General features: G+C 45.8%; 1 protein-coding gene across 1 annotated transcript in view; it reads left to right on the top strand.

The window, feature by feature from the left end:
- Positions 1–23,630, top strand: part of SNAPC3 (small nuclear RNA activating complex polypeptide 3) — a 382,446-nt gene that overhangs the window by 298,129 nt on the left and 60,687 nt on the right. The window contains exon 6 of the mRNA XM_069626051.1: positions 18,233–18,315. Within this exon, the coding sequence (XP_069482152.1) occupies positions 18,233–18,315 (83 nt within the window). The remainder of the gene's footprint in view (positions 1–18,232; positions 18,316–23,630) is intronic.

The following is a 23,630-nucleotide window of genomic DNA, read 5'->3' as shown; positions in this document are numbered from 1 at the left end:
TTAAGTTTATTACATTTCTTTTAAAAAAAATATTTTATTATTGTCATTTCTTAAACATATCTCATCTAATTTACACCTAACCCTGTCCCTTCCTCCCGCCACCCTGACTTCATGCAGTATCTTTGCATATAAGTTTCAATTGTCGTAGGCGTTTCTTAAGCACAATGAGGCTCTAACTGATGTCCATGTAATGTCACTTTAAATCTAGTGTTCTGATATTTTGCGGGCACCATGTTGCATGCAATTTCTCTTCAGATATTCTATCACTTCTTCCCAATCGCTCCTGAATTTCTCTGCTTTTCCCTGCTTCCGGTATGTGGTCCACTCCATTGCCACTATGTCCCAGAGTTTATGTAGCCAATTTGTCATCGTGGGTGGGTCTGTTGTTTCCAATTTTATGGCTACAACCAGCCATCCTGCTATTAGGATTGTCATAAGGCTCTCTTTAGTGTTTTTTGAAGTTTAAAGCCCTCTGGATCTAAAAGTCCACATATGCTTTCTCTCAAAGAGAGGGTATGTAGTTCCAGTATTATGAGTTTTATCTGTCCCATAATATCATCCCAAAAACCTTTGATCTTGGGGGCAGTCCCACCATATATGCTTCGAGTTCCCTTTCCCTATACATCCCCTCCAACATCTCTGAGAGACTGTGTTAAACATTCTATGCACTTTTTGAGGATAGTATTGCCATTGTAACATCATCTTGTACCAAGCCTTGTAATTGTACAGACCCAGTCAGTTTCTGAATGTTCCTCGATCACCCTTCCCAGTCATCCTGTGGGATAACTTCACCTATTGTCCCCTCCCAAGCTTTTCAGTATGGCTAGATTTTATGTGCTGTACCTTCCTGTAGGAGCAAGTAAATATTTGAAACTAATTGTTTGTCCCCCTGAGTGTGTAGTTATATATGTTTCAAATCTCATCTATTGTCTTGTTGCTGCGTGGCGTATCTCTGGTTCTTAGCCAGTGTCTCAGCTTTGTGCATTCAAATCTATCTGTTTCTTTTATTCCCATATGTGCCTTGCATTCCTCAAACGTTGCTACCTCCCCGCCTCACACCATATCCATAATCTTCAAGCACCCAGTTCACACCATCAAGTGAATTTGCCCTTTTCCATGCCCGGGGAAAAGCTGTGATTCCCAAACATGGAAGTAAAAGGAGAGGGGCGTGTTGATGGAAGATGACCTTTCTTTATCCATCTGTCGCATGTGTCACACGTTGTCCGGAGCACTGTGCTACGTCTAGCACTCTCGGGCCTATCTTTCACTGGTAGCCATAATAACCCTGCTAGTGGTCCACCGGCCACTGCCCTGTCCATACGGGCCCAGACCTTTTCCCGTCTTTCCGAGAACCATTCTCTCAACTGAGCTGCTTCATAATATCTGTTTATATTAGGTAGTCCTATGCCCCCACTCTGCATAGGAGCCATTAGTAGATTTAGGGAAACTCTGGGGTGGTTTTTTTGCCAGATTAATTTTGATATAAGTGTATTCATTGTTTTAAATAATTTCTGTGGGACTGCTATTGGGACAGTTTGAAATGTATATAGAAGTCTGGGAAGAGACACCATCTTAACCATTGTTATATATCCGAGCCATGAAATTCGGAGGGGAGTCCATCTTGAGAAATCATCTTGTGCTTTCTTTATTAGGTCTGGGTAATTTGCCTTATATGGAAGTGCGATTTTGTTGGTTCGTTTTACCCCTAGATAGGTGATGCTACCTCCAGTGGTTCTGAAGGGGGAGTAATTCTGAGGAGTCGTCGTTTACTCCTTTTGTAGGCCCAGTCCTAGCAGTTCTGGCTCAGCCATATTTATTTTCAGCTCTGAGATTCTTTCCTCTAGCCTTGATGTTTCTGGTTCTTCCATTAGCGTTATCCGCATATCGTCTGCATATGAATCTCCCCTCCAAACGGGATACCTTTTATATTTTGGCCTTGTCTAATCAAGGCTAATATTGCTTCTAAATAGATTGCATATAGGAGGGAGATAAGGGACATCCCTGCCTTGCCCCTGCTCTATTTGTATTGTGTTGGATGGGTGTGCGTTAATAGATAAACGTATTGAGGGGTCCTTCTAATTTGCTTCTACCATTATTATACAATTAAGTCCAAACCCCATGTGTTTCATTGCCATGATCAAGTATAGCCCTTCTACCCTATCAAATTCCTTTTCGGCGTCTTGAGATATAAGTATTCCTGGGGTCTGTTTAATTTCTGTTTTCTCTATAAGGTGTATGACCCTTCTAGTATTATCCCAGGTTTGCCTACCTGAGATAAAGCCTGACTGATCTTGACCTATCACATAGGGAAGTATATCTTTCAATCTGGCTGCTAAGATCTCGGTGTATATTTTGGCATCTATATTTAATAACGCTATGGGCCTATAGGAGCTGCAACTTGTTAGATTTTGGCTTCCCAAAGAAGATCACCTTCGCCTCCGACATTGAACATGTCATACTCTCTGTGTGCTGGAACGAGTTGTATAGTTTCGTTAGAAACGGTGTAATGTCTTTACTTAGCATTTTGTAAAAAGCTGCCGGATATCCATCTGGGCCTGGCGCTTTATCGCTTGGGAGTTGCTTTATCATCCTGTCCACCTTTTCCTCTGTTATTTCGCCTTCTAGGATTTCCCAGTCTTCCGGGGTCACCCATGGCATCTGTAGCTTGCTCTGTATTTGTTGGTCTGGACATTCTGAGGAGTTTAGTTGTTAATAATAAATCGAGAAGGCCTCTCTTTCTGTTGACACTGTGCTATCCATTTGCCTTATTCCATGTATGTTACGCTTTGAGGTTTGTTGTTTCAATAGTCTCGCCAATAGTCTATCTGCCTTGTTCGCCTTAATATAGTATCACTGTTTTAAGTTGAGTAATGTTTTCTCTGCCCTGCCTGTCCGTAGCAGATCTAACGGTCTATTGAGGTATTTTATCTTTTTATAATTCTCCTTGTTCTTAATTGTTGCTAATTCTCTTTGAGCATCTGTCAAGTGGGCCTCTATATCCTTTTCAAACCAATCCCTCTCTTTGGACCTCTGTGCTTTGAGTGTTATTATTTCCCCTCTTAGCACCTCCTTAAAGGCATCCCATACATTGTCCAGGGCTGCGCCTTGTGTATTGTTCAAAGTAATCTCTAGTTTTCACCCTCAGCGCTTCTCGTATAACTGTGTAATATACAATTTCCCTTGGCATCTTCCATGACCACAATGGGCTGCCCCTTGTCCCTCCTCTTACCTTAACCCTTATGGGAGCATGATCGGACAAAGAGAGCGGGTCTTCCTCTATTCTAATGAGCGACCCCAGCACCCCGAGGGTCCCCCAAACATAGTCTATCCTGGAAAATGTACGGTTTACGTGGGAGACACACGTACACCCAAACTTGCTCCCTTTTTTTCACTCTCCAGAAATCCTTCAGCGCCATGTCTGCAAACTTTTCCCGTAGTGTGTTCGAACCATGGCCTCTGGAAGTCGCATGGGCACTCCTATCCCTCCCGTGGTCCCAGGCAGGTTAAAGTCTCCTGTCAGGAGTATATCTCCTTCCAGCTTTCCCAGGGCCGAGGAAATAAAAGCTTCTTGTCCCAAATTGGGTGTATATATTGTTCCTATTGTTAGTACTCTGCCTTCGAGATGTATTTGGATGAAAATATATCTGCCATTCGGGTCTAGCTTGATACGTAGCACCTTTGCTCCTAACATGTTTCTGAGTCCTATCAGGACTCGAGCTGTTTTCTTTTTTGCATTTACCTGGTATTTTTGGGGGAACTGGTGTAAGTGTAATCTTGTTCTGTCTCCCCTTCTAATGTGTTTCTGTAGCAGTATAATGTCTGCTGCCCCTCACCTAATTTGTGCTTCCAATTTGTTCCACTTAATCGTGGTGTTAAGGCCCTGTATGTTATGTGATAACATTTGCAATGAAATTGATCTGATAAGTGTGTTTCTGCTTGCACACCCCTTGCATCTGATTCCACTCACTCCACACTAGACTAGAACACTGCATTGCCCCCTCTGCCGCCCCACTCTCCTAACTCCAAAACACCCATTTGTTCCCTTCCCCTCTCCGGTCTAGGCATAGTATCTAGCCATTCATCCCAATAAACTTGGAAACCGGCCCACGTTTTTAACCCGGATATGTTAAGGTTAACTAACCTACTAAGGATTCCAAGTGGTAACTAGATATCTGCCTCAATCCGCGCCAGATAATGCCGACCAGGCTCTCTTGGTCCTTGTTAGGCAGAAACCTGTGCAGTTCCCTTGGGGAACACTGCAAAAGATTTAAGACTACAGGTAGAGCAGTAAACCCCTTTGGTAGCAGTCTGTACCACCCAGATTTACCTGGTAGCTGTGGCTGAGCAGTCAGACTTCTCTCAAGAAGAGTTAGGCAGTATGCAAAGTATACACAATATGTACCAAAACACAATAGCACAAGCAAACACTGACCAGAGCTTGGTTTCAAAAGTATATAGTTATTTATTTAAAATACACATAAGTTAAAAACACTCTAGCAAAAAATATGGTAAAAACACTTCAACACAGTTATAATGAAAGTAGATTCAATCCTTTCTCCTATCTAGACAACTCTAGGTTAACACCACTTAATTAAAACAGAGGTGAGTGCTTAACGTTAGATGACACTCTAGTAGTTTCCAAGAAAGGGAGAGAAAAAGCAGAAATGGGTTAAACACACCACTCTAAGGTCCAGAACACTTGCAATAGGCTCAAAGAAGCACAAAGTCACAGGTGAGCAAAAGTCACTAGGCAGGGCCCACTCTTAGAGTAGCCGGAGCGAAAATGTGCCCAAGATCACACCGTTAGTTAGAGATTCAAAGTCTTGCAAAGAGTCAAAAAGAGTTTAGAGTGGCTCAGAAAGTTTAGCCAAAGTGTCCCAGGCACTCCCAGGTTCGAAAGCCGGGGACTAAATCTACCCCGTACAGTCGGTGGCAAGGGAAGCCAGGCGGAACACAGTACCTTAAGCGGAAAGGATCCTCCAGCGGGGGCAGTTGTTCCAGGCAGCGGCAGCAAGGCTCGACGTCGGTCAGGGGAGAAGAATATCTCGCTGAAGAGCAGAAGAGAAAGGTCGTAGCACTGCCCGGGAAGAAACCAGCCGCGGAGTCCTCCGGTTAAAGGGTTGGTACCGACTTTCGCGGTATGGGGGTAAAGTGTGGTATTCCGGATGCCGGGGTGCTTGGCACAGGCAAGGCGGCCACGAGATACCTCAAAGAACGGAAAGAAGGCGAAAACTGGTTGTCCCCACCAGTCAAGGGAAGGAGCCACTCCGTTAAGAGTTCTCCTCGGTCGTCGGGAAAAAGTGGTGAGACGGTTCAGCAGGGCTCCACCGGGTGGTGTCGTCGAAGCAGGTCGGCTCAGCTCTTCCCTCGTCGGATTCTTGGTCCTGTGGCGACTTCTGAAGTCCCAGTCCCCAAAGCCCTGCTTTTATGCAGCAAGCCCCCATTCACCCAGCCTAGCTGTCACTCAAACATGCTAAGTGGTGAGCCGGGCGGCTCACCACTTGGGCCAATCAGGACGGAGTGCGACTTGAGTTACCAAGGTAACTCAGTCCAGGGTGCCTAAATCCCCCTCCACCCCTCCTAAGTACCCCAGACAGAGTGGCACCACTTTGGAGGGCTTCTGTGGAGAAGCCCGCCAAAAGTGGAACAAAGGGCTCCACTTTGGGTCAGAGTTACAGAGGCGAACACCAACGCCATTTTAGAATCAAGTTTTGGCAAAAAGTCCCAACCGGAGTTATAAAAATAAATATATAAACCGGCGGTATGTTTAAGGCTACCGTAAATAAATAATTAAATGTGTTAGCCTAAAACAATGGGAAATCCCATAGGAAAATATTCGCGGTCGAATATAAAAAGTAGTTTCCACTGCCACCAGCCAAAACTCGATCAGGGGGGACGGAGACGTGCCCCCTCGACTAACAGACCCTGGGGCAATCGAATTGCCCCAGCCAGTACGTCCACAATATGATGGTTTGTACTGGTTCTGTTCAGGATTCAAGACTAGCAAAGTCTTTGGTGACTTTACATGCCCTGGGAGACAGTAGTCAGTCCCAGGGTATGGAGTCTATGTTGGGGAGTCCCTAGGACACCCCTGGGTCACGGCACAGAGGGTGCTGTGTGACCCACATCACAAAAATACATGAGGCCCTATGGAGTAAAAGACCCCATAGCCCATTCAACACAAGGTTTAACCAAGTAAACACACTTCAACATGTCCAAGAGTGAGGGTAAAAGAGTCTCACTCTTGGCAGGAGAAAAAAATTAAACCCCAGAAATCCAGCAAAGCTGCTGGGGGACTCACTAGGTAGGGAAATTCAGCCTAAACAGAGAATTCTCCCTAACACTCGCCCCCCCAGACTAAGGGACAGGAGGATTTAATCCACTCCTGGATGAACCTCATACCTCTAGTCGATGATATACATCCTAGAGAGTCCATCAGCATTTTGATGGTGACACCCTGACCTGTGCTCAATGGTGAAATCAAACCCTTGCAGGCAGATTGACCATCTCAATAGTTTTGGATTTTCCCCTTTCATTTGCATTAACCATCTCAAGGGTTGGTGGTCAGTCTGAATAACAAAAGTAGAACCATACAAGTATGGCCTAAACTTCTTCAGTGCCCACACAATAGCAAAGCATTCTCTTTCGATAGTTGCCCACCTTGTCTCAGGATCCTTCAGTTTCCTACTGATGAAGCAAATGGGGTGCTCCCTACCCTTCTCATCCAGTTGGCTTAGAACTGCACCTATACCTACATTGGAAGCATCAGTTTGTACAATGAAAGGTTGGTGGTAGTCAGGAGCTCTCAATACTGGAGCCTGGCAAAGAGCTCTCTTCAGTTTTTCAAAGGCCTGATTGCACTCCTCATTCCATTTTACCTTTTTAGGGAATTTGGGAGAGGAGATTACATTCAGTGGAGAAGCTATGGTCCCATAGTTCTCAATGAAATTCCTGTAATATCCAGTGAGGCCTAAAAAAGCTCTCACTTGGGTTTGAGTAGTTGGTGTTGTCCAATTTTGCACAGCTTCAATCTTGCTGGGCAAAGGCCTTATTTCTCCACCTCCTACCTCATGTCCAAGGTAGACCACTTTACTTTGACCAATCTGGCACTTACTGGCTTTGATTGTCAAATGGGCCTGTTCCAGAGCCTGCAACACATGTCCTAGGTGGTTCACATGTTCTTCCCAGGAGTGGCTGAAGACTGCAATGTCATCCAAGTATGCCATGCAGAAATCTTCCATCCCAGCCAGAACCTGGTTCACCATCCTTTGGAATGTGGCAGGTGCATTTTTTAGTCCAAAAGGCATGACCTTAAACTGGTACAAGCCAACTGGGGTCGAAAATGCAGTTTTCTCCTTGGCATGGTCTGTCAGGGCTATTTGCCAATAGCCTGACGTCAGGTCAAATGTGCTGAGGTACTTGGCTGCACCAAGTTTATCCACCAACTCATCTGTCCTGGGCAAAGGGTGGGCATCAGTCTTGGTGACTGCATTTAGAGCTCTATAGTCCACACAGAATCTCAAGTCTTTGGATCCTGCCTTTGGTACTAACACAACTGGGCTAGACCATGGACTAGTAGAGGGCTCTATTACCCCGAGATCAAGCATCTTCTTGACCTCTCCTTTGATGTGGGCTCTGATATGTTCTGACATTCTGTATCCTCTGCTTTTGACTGGCAGACAGTCACCAGTGAGTATCTCATGCTGGCCCCAAGGGGTCAAGCCTGGTGACAGTGAGAACAGGGAGGCAAACTGATTTAACATAGATTTGCACTCCTCTTGTTGCTCAGGTGTCAGGTCTGAAGAGAGATTGACTCCTTCAACTTTTTCATCTAAAGGTACACCTCTGAGGAGATCAGGGAGAGATTCACTCTCTTCCTCCTCTGCAGCTGAAGCTAGAAGCAAGGCTCCTACATCAGGTCTGGAGATGTATGCTTTTAGTCGGTTGGTGTGGAAGACTCTAGGAGCTTCCCTGGGTCTGCCCAGATCCACCAGATAGTTGACCTCTCCAAGTTTTCCCACAACCTTGAAGGGTCCCATCCATTTGTCTTGCAAGGCCCTCTGCCTTGTTGGGAGCATAACTAGAACTAGCTGGTCTTGAGTAAACTCAACCATGTTAGCCTTCTGGTCGTGCCAATGTTTGACCAGGGCTTGACCAGCTTTCAAGTTGTCACTTGCTTCTGCCATCATGTGTGACATTCTCCTCCGGAGACCTATCACATAGTCAGTCACTCTGACTGGCTTGAGGGGAGGAGCACCTTCCAACCCCTCCTTAATCAGGGCCAATGGACCTCTGACTGGATGGCCATAGAGAAGCTCAAAGGGAGAATAACCTACTCCCTCCTGAGGGACTTCTCTATAAGCAAAGAGAAGGCATGGCAGTAGAAGGTCCCACTTTTTCTTAAGGGGTTCTTCCAAAGCACCTATCATGCTCTTCATGGTTCTGTTAAACCTTTCAACCAACCCGTTTGTCTGAGGGTGGTAGGCGGTTGAGAACTTGTAGGTAACTCCACAGGTTTTCCACATGGCCTTCATGTAGTGGGACATAAAGTTTGACCCCCTGTCAGAGATTACCTCCTTAGGAAACCCAACCCTGGTAAAAATACCAAGGAGGGCCTTAGCCACAGCCGGAGCTGTAACAGTCCTCATAGGAATGGCCTCAGGGTATCTAGTAGCATGGTCTACTACAACAAGGATAAACCTGTTGCCTGAGGAGGTTGGAGGATCAAGGGGACCAACAATGTCAATCCCTACCCTCTCAAATGGGACTCCCACAACTGGGAGAGGCACTAAAGGTGCCACATTCTTGGAACCAACCTTACCAGAAGTCTGGCAGGTATGGCAGCTCTTACAATATCTATCTACTTCGGCCCCCATCTTTGGCCAATAAAAGTAGAGTGAGAGCCTTTCCTTGGTCTTCTTGAAACTCAAGTGGCCAGCCAAAGGTATCTCATGGGCTAGTTGTAAGAACTGTTGTCTGTTTTCTTGTGGGACTACAAGGCGTTTGTAGTCTCCAGGTTCAGACTCAGTGGGTTCACTGTAGAGGAGGCCATCTTCCCAGTGCAACCTATACTTCCCAGGCTCTTGCCCATCAGCTTGAGAAGCTGCCTGGTGGCGGAGACCTTCCAGAGTTGGACATTCTCTTTGCCCCTTACGAAAAGCTGCCCTGCTAGGCCCACCTTCTGCCAGTAAAGACTGCAGCTCAGGATGGTCCTCAGGGTCCAAATCTCCAATAAGGTTGGGGCCTCCTTCTAGCTCTTCCTCAGAGTCTAGCTCAACCACACAGGGTTGTACCTCCCTCTCAGCCTCAGCTGGAGGGGGAGTTACAGGTGTAACTTTGGACAACCTAGGGGAAGTCCTTGTTGGAAGCACTGGAGTGCTTGCTGCTGGCTTTTTCCTAGGAGTCTTGGGTTGCCCCTTTGCTCCTGATCTGGTAGTTACTGCAGTAAGTTGCTCCAGTGGTAGAGGAGTGATTTCTGTCATCATCTCCTGAGATAACCCTCTCAGGGTTTTCTCCCTTGCAGGTTTTGTGAGTTCCTGGAACCTTTTGCTAGGAGGTCTGGGGGTATGAGATACAACTCCAAGAGCTTTGAGGTCATTACCCAACAGAACCCTACCTGGCACTTCACATTGTACACTGACAGGTATTTTTACAGCCATGTCATTACATTGGATGAGAACTGGTAACTGGGGACACATCTGCACAGGCCCACCAGCTAACTTGGTGAGGCATTTGGGTGCCTTAGCAACATCCTCTGCCTTGAAAAATGATTCATCCACCACAGTTATGCTGGCTCCAGTGTCCCTAATGGCAGGAGTCTCCTGACCATTCACCTGGACACTGTCCTTATAATACTCTTTAGTATTATCTGGGATAGAGTTATAGACATCTAAATTCTGTTGCTCCCACAACCCCAGAGAGACTAAAGAAACACTAGCTGAGACTCCAGTGGGTTCATCAGCTAGTAATAGAAAGTTTCCACTTGCCATATGTACTTCCTCTTCTGGAGCGAAGGCTAAGGAGGCAAGCTGGACCCCTGAAGGTTTACCCTTACATCTGGGATCTCCTTTCACATGGTCAGTAGCCTTACAAACAAAGCATGAGCCAAAGGCTCGCTGGAATGGAGGCTTGTTCTGACCTCCTTCTGGTCTGGGACCAGAAGGTACACTAGCCTGGTTTGGTTTCCCTTGTGGCTTACCCTTATAGTTTTGTTTGGGGCCCTCTTTGGAATTTGTAGTATTAGAATTCTCTTTGGAGTCCTTCTTAGACTGTTTTTCCCCATCCTTCTTCTGAGTTACCCCAGAATCCTTGTGAGTGGCCCTGTTGGCAACCCACAAGTCAGCAGCCTTAGCTAGTTTCCGGGAATCTAATTCCCTGGAATCAGCCAAGTGTTGTCTGAGCTCAGGAGAGCAGGCATCATAAATAGTCTCCAACATAAACAAATTCTTCATACCTTCATAAGTGTTCACCTTGTAACCCTTAATCCATCCCTCTAAGTTTTTCAAACATTCATTCACCCAGGTAGCCCAAGGGGTACCATCATGCTTTTTGAGGCTCCTAAACCTCTTAAGATACTGGGAAGGGGTCTTCCCAAACCTAGCTATCAAAGCTAGTTTCACACATTCATAGTCCTTCCTATCCTCCTCCCCCATCTCCATTACCACATCAGTTGCAACAGGGGGAAGCCTAGAGAACAACCAGGTGAGTAAGTCATTTCCTGTGATGTTCTGGAGCCCATGATTATATTCAAACAGAGACAACCAATCCAACACATCCAACTTAGGCTCATACATACCAACCAATTCTTTAGGCATCCGGGGTCTTTTAGGACTGGAACTTCTAGAGGAGCCAGAGAGAGAAACATTCTCAACAGATAATTTCTTCATTTCTAAGTCATACTTGAGCTCCATTTCCCTTAGCCTTAGTTCTTTGTCAGTTTGAGCATTAAGTTTCTTATACTCCAATTCTAGCTTCATTTTCTCCAGTTCAAAGTACTGAGGACTAAATGTGGGACCTGGTAAAGGTCCAGTAGGTACAGCAGGTAGAGCAGGCAGAGGCCTAGGGGGGACAGTTACAACAGCCTCACCCTCCTCTTCTGACTCTTCCTCAGAATCATCAACATTTTGCTCCATGTTAACTTCAACACTGTCATCTACAGTTGCTGGAGTGGTAGGTTCCTCTGAACCATCACCCAGACTTTGGTTAGCTAACAATCTTTCAATCAGCTCCATTTTTTTGCCCTTAGTCAGGAGATCCTTATGTTTACAGAGCACTCTTAAACAATCAGCAGTTTTGGCTGCAAGGGACTCTTGACTATAGCTTTCTATAACTGACATGTTAGAGGTTTTACTTTTTCAGTGCTAAGCTTTGTGGTTAGTTGCACTAAGGTATCTAAAGCACAATAAAATGTATACTCAATACAAATCCCACCGCTGTACACCAGTGTTAGGCAGAAACCTGTGCAGTTCCCTTGGGGAACACTGCAAAAGATTTAAGACTACAGGTAGAGCAGTAAACCCCTTTGGTAGCAGTCTGTACCACCCAGATTTACCTGGTAGCTGTGGCTGAGCAGTCAGACTTCTCTCAAGAAGAGTTAGGCAGTATGCAAAGTATACACAATATGTACCAAAACACAATAGCACAAGCAAACACTGACCAGAGCTTGGTTTCAAAAGTATATAGTTATTTATTTAAAATACACATAAGTTAAAAACACTCTAGCAAAAAATATGGTAAAAACACTTCAACACAGTTATAATGAAAGTAGATTCAATCCTTTCTCCTATCTAGACAACTCTAGGTTAACACCACTTAATTAAAACAGAGGTGAGTGCTTAACGTTAGATGACACTCTAGTAGTTTCCAAGAAAGGGAGAGAAAAAGCAGAAATGGGTTAAACACACCACTCTAAGGTCCAGAACACTTGCAATAGGCTCAAAGAAGCACAAAGTCACAGGTGAGCAAAAGTCACTAGGCAGGGCCCACTCTTAGAGTAGCCGGAGCGAAAATGTGCCCAAGATCACACCGTTAGTTAGAGATTCAAAGTCTTGCAAAGAGTCAAAAAGAGTTTAGAGTGGCTCAGAAAGTTTAGCCAAAGTGTCCCAGGCACTCCCAGGTTCGAAAGCCGGGGACTAAATCTACCCCGTACAGTCGGTGGCAAGGGAAGCCAGGCGGAACACAGTACCTTAAGCGGAAAGGATCCTCCAGCGGGGGCAGTTGTTCCAGGCAGCGACAGCAAGGCTCGACGTCGGTCAGGGGAGAAGAATATCTCGCTGAAGAGCAGAAGAGAAAGGTCGTAGCACTGCCCGGGAAGAAACCAGCCGCGGAGTCCTCCGGTTAAAGGGTTGGTACCGACTTTCGCGGTATGGGGGTAAAGTGTGGTATTCCGGATGCCGGGGTGCTTGGCACAGGCAAGGCGGCCACGAGATACCTCAAAGAACGGAAAGAAGGCGAAAACTGGTTGTCCCCACCAGTCAAGGGAAGGAGCCACTCCGTTAAGAGTTCTCCTCGGTCGTCGGGAAAAAGTGGTGAGACGGTTCAGCAGGGCTCCACCGGGTGGTGTCGTCGAAGCAGGTCGGCTCAGCTCTTCCCTCGTCGGATTCTTGGTCCTGTGGCGACTTCTGAAGTCCCAGTCCCCAAAGCCCTGCTTTTATGCAGCAAGCCCCCATTCACCCAGCCTAGCTGTCACTCAAACATGCTAAGTGGTGAGCCGGGCGGCTCACCACTTGGGCCAATCAGGACGGAGTGCGACTTGAGTTACCAAGGTAACTCAGTCCAGGGTGCCTAAATCCCCCTCCACCCCTCCTAAGTACCCCAGACAGAGTGGCACCACTTTGGAGGGCTTCTGTGGAGAAGCCCGCCAAAAGTGGAACAAAGGGCTCCACTTTGGGTCAGAGTTACAGAGGCGAACACCAACGCCATTTTAGAATCAAGTTTTGGCAAAAAGTCCCAACCGGAGTTATAAAAATAAATATATAAACCGGCGGTATGTTTAAGGCTACCGTAAATAAATAATTAAATGTGTTAGCCTAAAACAATGGGAAATCCCATAGGAAAATATTCGCGGTCGAATATAAAAAGTAGTTTCCACTGCCACCAGCCAAAACTCGATCAGGGGGGACGGAGACGTGCCCCCTCGACTAACAGACCCTGGGGCAATCGAATTGCCCCAGCCAGTACGTCCACAATATGATGGTTTGTACTGGTTCTGTTCAGGATTCAAGACTAGCAAAGTCTTTGGTGACTTTACATGCCCTGGGAGACAGTAGTCAGTCCCAGGGTATGGAGTCTATGTTGGGGAGTCCCTAGGACACCCCTGGGTCACGGCACAGAGGGTGCTGTGTGACCCACATCACAAAAATACATGAGGCCCTATGGAGTAAAAGACCCCATAGCCCATTCAACACAAGGTTTAACCAAGTAAACACACTTCAACATGTCCAAGAGTGAGGGTAAAAGAGTCTCACTCTTGGCAGGAGAAAAAAATTAAACCCCAGAAATCCAGCAAAGCTGCTGGGGGACTCACTAGGTAGGGAAATTCAGCCTAAACAGAGAATTCTCCCTAACAGTCCTTCTCCCCCCCTCCCCCACCTGCAGGTGTTATTCCCTCCCTCTATTAATTGATGTACACCTGATACGTCTTACAAGTCCGTTTCCCTGCTTCCCTCCACTACATCTCTTTATCAGTCATCTTCTCCCTTCCGTTCGGTGAGGGGGCCTTTTAGTTTTTCTCTACTTCTCCCACTTGCGACCGACCAATCCCATGGCTTTGTTCTTTGCCGGGGGGGGCAGTCACCATTTCTCTCTATAATCTGCTTCTGCTTCCTCCATCCCTAGGATTGAGAGGCCTTCGGAGCATGTAGTGGCCCTTTGTGGTTTCCCGTCCCATGAGAACAATATGCCGAAAGGGAATGTCCATTTGTATGGAATTTGGATGGAATTTTGTTATCGGATAGTGCCTTTGTAACCAGGCCCATTGCTCTTCTCTTCTGTAGCGCTGTCGCTGCCAGGTTTTGAAACAACTTGTGATCTGTTTGTTATGGACGTCTGTCCCCTTGCTGCACAGAGGATTTTTTCCTTCTTTTCATATGAGGCCAGCACTGCCAGCACGTCTCTTCGTATGTCTCCTGGTCCGGACCTTCTGGGGCCTACCCTATGGATGCAGTCTATTTGAATGTCCTCTGGAGACGGTTTCCGACTGGAGGTTCGCAAAGCATTGTTGCACTACCGATTTTAGGTCTACGTCTGTTTGTTTCCACAGGTCGCCTTTGATCCTTATGTTTGACCTTCTGGATCAATTTTCATGGCCTTCCACCTGAATTTCCAAATTATGCGTTGCCGTAACAATATGTTCAAGCAGGTACGAGTTCTGGTGAACATCCTTGGAGATTTCGGACATGCCTTGTTCCGTGACATCTGCTCTGTTCCCCAGGGTGCTAATTTCTTCCCTGACCTCCTTCAGGGAACCTTTTAGTTCTTCCTTGAGTCTTGGCATTTCATTTTGAAAGGTTGCCATCATCCTCTCTTCCAGGCCCTTGAGGCAGTTCTTCAGCTCTTCTTTATTGAGCACCATGTCACTAATCCCCTGGGGACCCTCTCCTCCTTTGTGTTGCTTGTCTGTCCCGCTTACTGGGGTATCATCGAGGTGTTGTCTCCAGCAGCACTCCAGTTGCCCCCCTTTAATGACGGAATTTGCTCCCTGAAGTGCCCCTTCGTCTTTGGCATCTGAAGGGGTTATATGGCCGTCAGCTACTCTTTATAGTCGAATTGTACGTCCTGTGGCTTCTGACTGCCTCTTCTTGCGATGATATAAAGGGGCGTTCAGAGGGTGCTATGTATATTTGACTGTGGCTTGGAGCCGCTTACCATGGCTGTTGTTTTGCCACTCCCCGCTAAGGTTTCCTGGAGTCAACATATGCCTCAGGGTTCTTGAATGTTGCCCCTGGGCTCCGGTTGCGTAGAGCAGATAGCTTCTCCCTCTCTGCGTGGCTCTCTACGTAGCAGTTCAGTATCCGTATAGTGCTAGAAGTGAAAAGGGGGTGGGGGTTGTCTGTATTCACTGAGTCTGAGGATATCTGTGGATATATTCACTCTTCTTGCCGGCGCTTGGGGGGGTCCTGTGTCTGTAAACTACTGAGATTCGCTTCGGGGCACCTGGGCCTCCCTTTACTGCCAGCGTCTCTTCCTCCTGCATTAGTAGCCCCAGGGCCTTGCATGCACCGCTGCTTTTCCTGGCTTCTCTTATTTCACCTCATAACGGTGTGTGGGTGCTTCACTGCACTTGCAGTTGTCGCGCTCTTGCTCTGCTATCTGTCCCCCTGATTGATCCATCTTCTGGTGTCTTTGTGATCTCGGTGGCCGGTTTCTCCCATGGGAAGTGGGGAGAGCGGGGGGTGACTGGAGTCACCCGAGTCAAGGGAACGCTTACTCTTCTTGCCATCTCCAGGGGGCCTGTGTCTGTTATCTACACTGGAGTGCCCGGGCCACCTAATGCCAGTGTCTCTTTCTCCTGAATATGTAGTCCCAGGGCCTCGCCCTCACCACCGTTGTTCCCGGCGTCGCTCTTCCACCCCGTACGGCTATATGGATGCGTCTGCAGCTCACCCAGTCTTCTCACCTTGTGTCTCTCCGGTGGCTGACCTTCTGCTTGTGGACTTCTTCCCAAACCTCCTTCTTTGTTGCATCCGAGATGGCCTCTGATGCGTTGCAGGGCCCCCTGCGGCCAGCGAATTATCTCTGTGATATGGCTTTCATTAATCCTGCGTTGCGGCCCTCGTCAGCTCCTTACGCCTCCAGTGCCCCTGGTAATCGTCCGCTTCCAGTGTCTGCGCTTTTGGCGCACATCCTTTCTTTCTACGTCTCCTGTGGGTGCGGTAAATCTATGCGCTGCTGTTCTCTGTCATTCCATACTATGTTGGGGGAGAAATTCCTGTGTTTTACGGCTCATTTAGCCTGCTTTATTGTCTCCTTTATAGTGGCCCCGAGCGCAGGGCAGTGCGACTTCACACTCCGGCGGCCATCTTGGAATGTTTTGTATTACATTTCTAATTTGTGTTACAATTATTTTACCGCCATCTGAGAGCCAATATGTTATGTTGGAGAATGGATGTTGCTCATCATTTCATTTGATATGCAAATTTTGCTCATTGTGTATAAAAGGTTGGGGACACCTGGATTAAGTCAATCTATTCGTCAGACATGGGTTGTCACATGTGGGGGCTGTTTTGTAGTCCCATATTATAGGGTAGGTGAGGGGAAAGGTGCCATCATCTGCTCCATGATGCAGGCCCAGAAGGACTTAAACAGAGGTTTCCCAAGGCTCCCTGCTAAATCGATACTGACATGAAACCCAAAACCTAAATTGCGGAAAGCCCCAGTGTGGGGTTCGCCACGGCTTTGCATGCAACTGCTGAGCCAAAGTGATGTCTGCTTAAGTAGCAAATTCAAATGCGGGGTGCTAATCTGCTCAGCTCGGGGAGATACACAACTGAGCGTACTGTGGTTCTTCAGGCCTGCCTAACTATAAGAACTCCCAGTGTACTATGCTAGGTGTACTAGTTGGAGGTTGAAGCTTGCGTTGCGGGTCGGTAGAGCATCTAGGTGTCGGAGGAGAGCAAGGAGGAGGGCGAGCAGGAGGAGCGAGCGAGCAAAGGTTTTTCAGCCACACAAGGGGGAAGAGGGGGTGTTCAAGGAGAGGAAGAGAGTCTAGAATGTGGAAAGTAATACGTTAAGAAAAGCGTTGGAGAACAGCTATTTGAAAATGTGCAACAAACTACTAGGAGAGATCAAGGAAAAGGATATATGCATGTGGCGGAGAAAACCGATAAGATGGGAGGTGAAGAGAGCCTGAGCATTGCCAGGGGTTAGCGAAGGAAAGAGAAGAGAGTAAAACAGTGGAGGAGAACAAGGAAAGTAAGGTGGGATGGGAGAGCCCAGGACCAGGGGCAATTGACTGATCAGGCGACAACAACCCCAGTGCTTTGACGGAGAATGTGGCAGAGACTGCCAAAGTCACCACAGGGCCTGAGCCTTTCCATTCCTGGGCCCTGAGGGGCCCGGTCTGCTTTCATCAAAACTTGAGACTTGCCCTATTAACTAGGGGACCCACAAACATAAGCTGGTAGAAATTGCTACGATGGAGAACAACATTCTGACAAGTGCAACGATGCATCAACCAGTCAACCAAGGCATGCAAGAAGTGTTGGGGTACTTAAATTCCTAAAGACTGCAAGTAACTTTAATTGCACGCCCGCTGCTGTGGGGTAGTGACTTACTGACTGAGTGACTGACTGGCAGATGCAGGTTCTAGAGCTATTCGGAATGTGTCACAATTGTTTCAGTGCCCTATAACCTCATAATCTCTTTTACTTTTTGCCCTTAGCCATTTGGCATGATTAATTTGTTAAAATAAACAAAACCCTTTAAATAATAGCCCCTGGTCTTTGAGTCGCTTGATCCCTTGGCCATCTATGGCCTTAACCCTGGGCAGAACTTTCCAAGGCTTCTATTGATGCTGGTGTTGGCCTGCCTACTCTTAGAGGGTGTGACTGCTAGCTTCTCCCATAGTGGAGACCATTGGGACCCTGGAACAGTGTTGTGCAAAAAAAGTGTGGGAGGAGGTTATAATAGCCACTCTTTGGCATCTGACTAGAAACCTACAATGCATGCAATGCTATGATGAAAAGGTTAAGGGTCAAGATTAATCTACTCCGTTTTGGATAACATCCTTCCTATTTAACTGTCCACATTGATGGACGGTGTCATTTTTATGAGTCATGTATCTGGTAATTTCCACTGACCCTTCCAATGTGCGGCATGAGGAAACAAACACGTCATTATGTATTTTCGAAATGGTGTTTATTCTATTTTCCAACATGCCCATAACAGAAGGTTCGCCATTAGTTTTGAAGCCCATCACCATTGTTCACATTATTTGAAATAAAAAGCGACTATGGCGATTTACCACAGGGACTCTACATGAGACATGGAGTAAAGGAAAACGAGTGGGTAAAAGTGAACCTCTAGAATGCATTACAGTAAACCTTTTGGGGTGGTTTGATTTTAAGTCACGATAAACTGACAAAGTGTGCAAATGCATTGAAAAAAGACAACTCTTTATACATGTGTTGTGTATATCAGACAAATGCACAGTGTTTCAGAGCCGAACTGTGTGGTCCTATTTCTGTTGTAATCTGATGCATAATTACATTGAAGTATTTTTTTTGTATTCAAGGATTTGTTCAAGTCGGCCTTCTTTTATTTCAATGGTGTTTTCTACAACGATATGAGGTATCCTGAATGCAGAGATTTAAGCAAGTAAGTAGATATGTGAATAGGCCACTCTGCAGCTGTATCTGTTGTGCCCATGGTCCTTCATGCTAAGCTTCCAAGTCCTTGGTAAACAACTATTAGACATAAGATTCAGCTCTCTACTCCCAGCAGCCTCCCTGTTGTAATTGTAATTGTTTATTTGTATTGCGCTTATACGCAAGTGCTTCAAAGCGCTTGATTTAATTGTGAAATGTCTATGATAAAGAGGGGCATTTCAAAAAGGAGCTGTTCTAAATAGCAAACTTCGACAAGTGCTTCAAGATGGAGATATGGCTGGACAAATATGGGAGCCACACTGGACTTGCAAGTAATCCTGAGAATCTTCAATTCACTACAAACCCAAATCGAGAGAAAGTAGTCATTTTAGGTTAAGACAGCTGTCATGAATTGGGCAAACTGAACTCTCACACATGGTTAACAACCTTTTTTTGTTTTTTTTTGGTAAGCGCTCGGGTGCAGAGCAACACAAAAGGTAGACAACATAAAGAGGCCTTCTTGGTGTTTAGCATTCTTGACCGTTTGTTAGGGGGGGGGGGGAATTGAACCACAACAACCCTACCTTCTAGGATGTAGGCGGTTCTCATTGGTGCTGAAGGTTTCACAACTAGGGTGAAGTCCCAGTTTGTTTCTTAACGTTGGCTTGAAGGACAGCCTGCAAGGGATGGGTAGCTCAAAGGGAGAGACTTCTAAGTAAAACAATGCAAGGTATGAAATCTGTGATGAGGTACCAACTCTAAACAACCTGATATCCAAATTCTGTCTCTATTCTAAATCCTACCCCTGAAGGACCGAAGGTCAAATGTCCATGTCTATTCTTTAAAAAAAAACACAGAGGCTCCCATGCATCCGTCCAGGAAAGTGTTCCGCCAGCTCGGTGTCTCTGGGAGTGGAGTTCTCCTGCAGTTTCTTTTCAGGTGGCTGGTATCTCATCCTGGTGTGGACATTGTCCACATTCTGCCTTAGTCCTGCTTTTTCTAGAGCTGGTTATGTCCGGTGAAGGTGTCTTTGCCTCAAAGGAACGAGACAACAGCCACATGCGACTACCTCGGCAGGATTTTACACTTTTTTGTCCTTAAGGTGATGGATGCCTATTATAGCATCTGAGGTATTGCCAACCCCACCCTGGTTAGTTGAGGGTAGAATTTTGTATCTCTCTTCCAAAGTCTATTTTTCACTTAGCAAATCTTTCTTTAATATGGGTATGTGGCCTTGCTATTTCCATCATGCTTTGGACTATGATTCCTAGGTAGCTTTCTCTTCGTCACTTGTTTAGACACTTGCCCCAGTATGTTTTCTTCTTGGCTCCTAGCCCCTAAACTCTGACCCACAGATTTCTCCAGTTTATCTGCGGTGCAGTTGTGGATCCACTGGTATAGCTTTCCCCAGCTATAACAATGGTTCTCAATTTCACCTCTTGTGACAAAATTCCCTGTTTGTCCCTCATGGTGTGGGGAGCAATTCAGGAGAGACGAACCCGACCATCTGCTACATGATAGTGTGCCTAGGCACAGTACAGTTTGTGTCCTCTAGTCCCGTCCCAAACTGCATTGGGGTCTGAAGGCAGGGGGGTCCACAACAGGGCTTAAGCCGGCTGACCCTGGGGAGAGAAGTTAACACTATCAAATATCAAAACCCACATAGGTAACACTGGTGCATGGGAGTTTGGAATAGCGGAGAAACGAGTGGAGCTGCAGGTGGAGTTGATGGTACAAAAGGAGTCAAGAGAACTCAAGAAGGGGATACAGTGGGAAGCCGCTTATAGACATTGGATGTGTGCAAGACCGTGAAATAGTGTAAGCCCATTTGGTGTCGGGGCGAAGTGGGAGGAGGAACAAGCATATGGCGGAACGTCAAAGAGGTCAGAAGATAGCCAGAGACCAGCCCTAGACTCGGAGGCACAAGAGAGTGTCGGCTCAGTGAGTAAGAGAGCAAGACAGGACTGGAAGGGAATGGGTTCAGGGCCCTAGATTGGGGCCGAGTCAAAACCACCAGAAGGTCCAGAGACATCCTCTGGGCTTACCACATACCTAGGAGAAGCTATGGAAGCTGCTCCTAACAAACATGGCGCTACATAAAGAGTGCCTGCAACACCTTGGTGATGTCATTTACACAATGGTCACTGGAGAAGGCCACACTGCCACTAAGACAGCATTCACTGAGGGGACTTTGTTCAGAAGACTATGATTGATGCTGTTGAGAGATCTAGACAGAAACTATTTGAGTATCTATTTGCAATAGAGACATTTCCCTTGTAGAAAAGGACCATGAGTCATGCCTGGAAGAGATCCAGACAGATGCAGTTTGTAACCAGAGACTTTACTTTGTACAGCTAGAAGGAACTGATATTCGAAATCGAGGTATTTGAAATCGAGGGAATGTAGATGAAGAAAACTACTGGTGACCTTGAGATTAACACGTTCAAAATAAAGGGGTGTACCTGAACTAAAACCTTGGTCCTTCAGGTAAGATATATAAGATTCACAAAACGAAAAGTGGACCAGTGGATAGGGATGACACGGGTTATTCAAAAAATACAAATTTTAATCAATAAACATATAATACATCATTGTATGTGTTGCTTTTAAAATCATAAATGTCAATTCATCGTCATATATTTCATATATTCAACTTTCATACTCAATCCCATACTCACTCATTCATACAGTCATTTAAAAAAAAAATGTTGGCAAATTATACATAATGTATTGATCTACTAATACAAGTGTTTCCAAAAAAGAATTATCACAAATGTTTACGTCCCAGTCCTTATTTTCAGGTGTCGTATTTTATCTGATTTGTTAATTGATCAGAATGTTCACATAATCGTCGACACGTGTTTCGGTCCACATAAAACAGAACTGACTGTCTTTGATTTTCCAAGACCTTCTTCAGGACGTAGGGCACGAACTACTAGGTCTGCCCTTGTATTTGGAATGGTATAAGCCAATTTCAGATCCCCATGTGTCAATTCAAGGGGAGGCGAGTAGATAGTTGGAGCAAATCCTCCACGGTGTCTGACTTTGTTGAGACCAGTTTCTACTTGGCCAGTTGAAAACTACGTGGGCTACGGTGAAATTGTTGCGGTACGCTGGGCAGTCAAGTAACTATAGAAACCTTTCCCTAACCATTGATGATGGATTCATATGACTAGGCTGAGAGAACATAATAACCCGAGTCACAGAGTTTGAAAAGGAACTTGGGTGTTGGGAGCAGGAGGGAATTTCGCAATAACTTGGAACATTGAAAAATGATACCTTGTGGCTACGAACAAGTAGAAACTGGTCTCCACAAAGTCAGAGACACCGTGGAGGATTTGCTCTAACTATCTACTCGCCTTCCCTTGAATTGACACATGGGGATCTGAAATTGGCTTATACCATTCCAAATACAAGGGCAGACCTAGTAGTTTGTGCCCTACGTCCTGAAGAAGGTCTTGGAAAATCGAAGACAGTCAGTTCTGTTTTATGCGGACTGAAACACGTGTCGACGATTATGTGAACATTCTGATCAATTAACAAATCGGATAAAATACGACACCTGAAAATAAGGACTGGGCCGTAAACATTTGTGATAATGTTTTTTGGGAAACACTTGTATTAGTAGATCAATACATTAGGTATAATTTGCCAAATTTGTTTTTTTTAAATGACTGTATGAATGAGTGAGTATGGGATTGAGTATGAAAGTTGAATATATGAAATATATGATGATGAATTGACATTTATGATTTTAAAAGCAACACATACAATGATGTATTATATGTTTATTGATTAAAATTCATATTATTTTTTGACTAACCCGTGTCATCCCTATCCACTGGTCCACTTTTCGTTTTGTGAATCTTGAGATTAACACTACAGATTTGCCGTACTTTTAGTGTTGTCAAGGTGTAGAATGCTTAATCAGTAAAGGTCTGGTAGAGATGAAGATGGGAAGGTGGTAGAGCAAGCCCTGACAAGGGACTCTACTAGTTAGGAATTTACCCTCATTAGAGGTTACTATTCAGTTACTCCCCACCTCCACCCCACCCCCCAAATAGTTGTAAAAGAACCTTGATAAACATACTATCTTTCCCTGGTGTTTTCTCTGCTGGTGTTTCCTAGTGACTTTGTGACATATGTCAGAAACGGGAAGAACCTTGGCTTGGTAGTCACCTCACATTGGTTTGACAAAGGCCTCACGAGAACCATTGCGATCTACGCTTACACCTGCATGCCTTGAAATAGTGCATTCTCCACCCACCCTCAAAGGCATATTCTGTTTCTACCTGGTTCAGTGACACACCTATGACGAAGACGCCTGGAAAATTGAGGTGTCTGACCAGAAACCAGGAGGTTCTAAGTAAATGTCAAGGGAATCGGAAGCATCCAGCTCTGCCAAATCCGGTATTATCCACAAAGATGACCCAGCACCCACCCCCAATCTGTTTGAGGGAACCCAACCGCCAGGTCCTCGTCTGGTGAGTGAGGGCATTATCCCATGTGGCTCAGTTCACCAGAGTCAGCAGAACTATTACCGGCTGTTAAGCCAGAATTCCAATTTTGAGAATTCTAGGGCCACTTTTTGGGACCACTCAACTTTTGTGCTTGTTATCCCTGTCTGTTTTGACTAATTTATCTCTTTTAGGTCCTATGTGGGACTTCTCCTGAATGATGCCCTTTATGCCATTATGCCCTTTTCTACCTTAAATAGGGTATATGGTATTGGGTTGTCCCTAAGGTGGCCAGTCCCAGGGTCTCTGTCTTTCCCCTAGTGTGATTGTATCACCCTACACAGGCTTAAGGGAGTAGACTGATTGTTGGGGAGTAGAGTGGTTGTTAAGGAGTGGATTGGGTGAAGATATACTTCAGTTTTGGCTTCAAAAGAAGTGAAGGCCATTTTACTGCATTGTTAGCCCAATGTTCCTTTTTAGAAGCCATTGGTGTATCAATGGGTTTTTTAAATCCTGCTATCGTCCTTGTTGTATTTCAAGGATTCCTTTGTCTAGGTGACTATTAGGTAGTTCCTCAAAACGGCCAATCTGACCACCGGGGCTCTTTATGAGCCCAAAATTGCAGCTTCCATATTGGACCTAACTGGTGTAGGCCAGTATAGGTCCCTGGACTATCCCGCTTACCTCTAATGAGAGTAAGAGGGTCAGCTAAGTTCCCACTAGCCAACCAGTATGGTTTGTCCTCTGACATTTTGCCCCCAGGGGACTTTTAGTGATTGGCTGGCTGGCCTTTGGCAAGCCCCTTTGTGGAATGGTATTTAGGTTTTGTCCTATCTTTGTTGCACTTTCTTGCTTTCCTGTTCCTGTA

The sequence above is a fragment of the Ambystoma mexicanum genome, chromosome 6p (genome assembly GCF_040938575.1).
Source record: "Ambystoma mexicanum isolate Mex_15411 chromosome 6p, UKY_AmexF1_1, whole genome shotgun sequence".
In the NCBI taxonomy this organism is placed as follows: domain Eukaryota; kingdom Metazoa; phylum Chordata; class Amphibia; order Caudata; family Ambystomatidae; genus Ambystoma; species Ambystoma mexicanum.
This window is presented reverse-complemented; position numbering and strand designations above follow the sequence as displayed.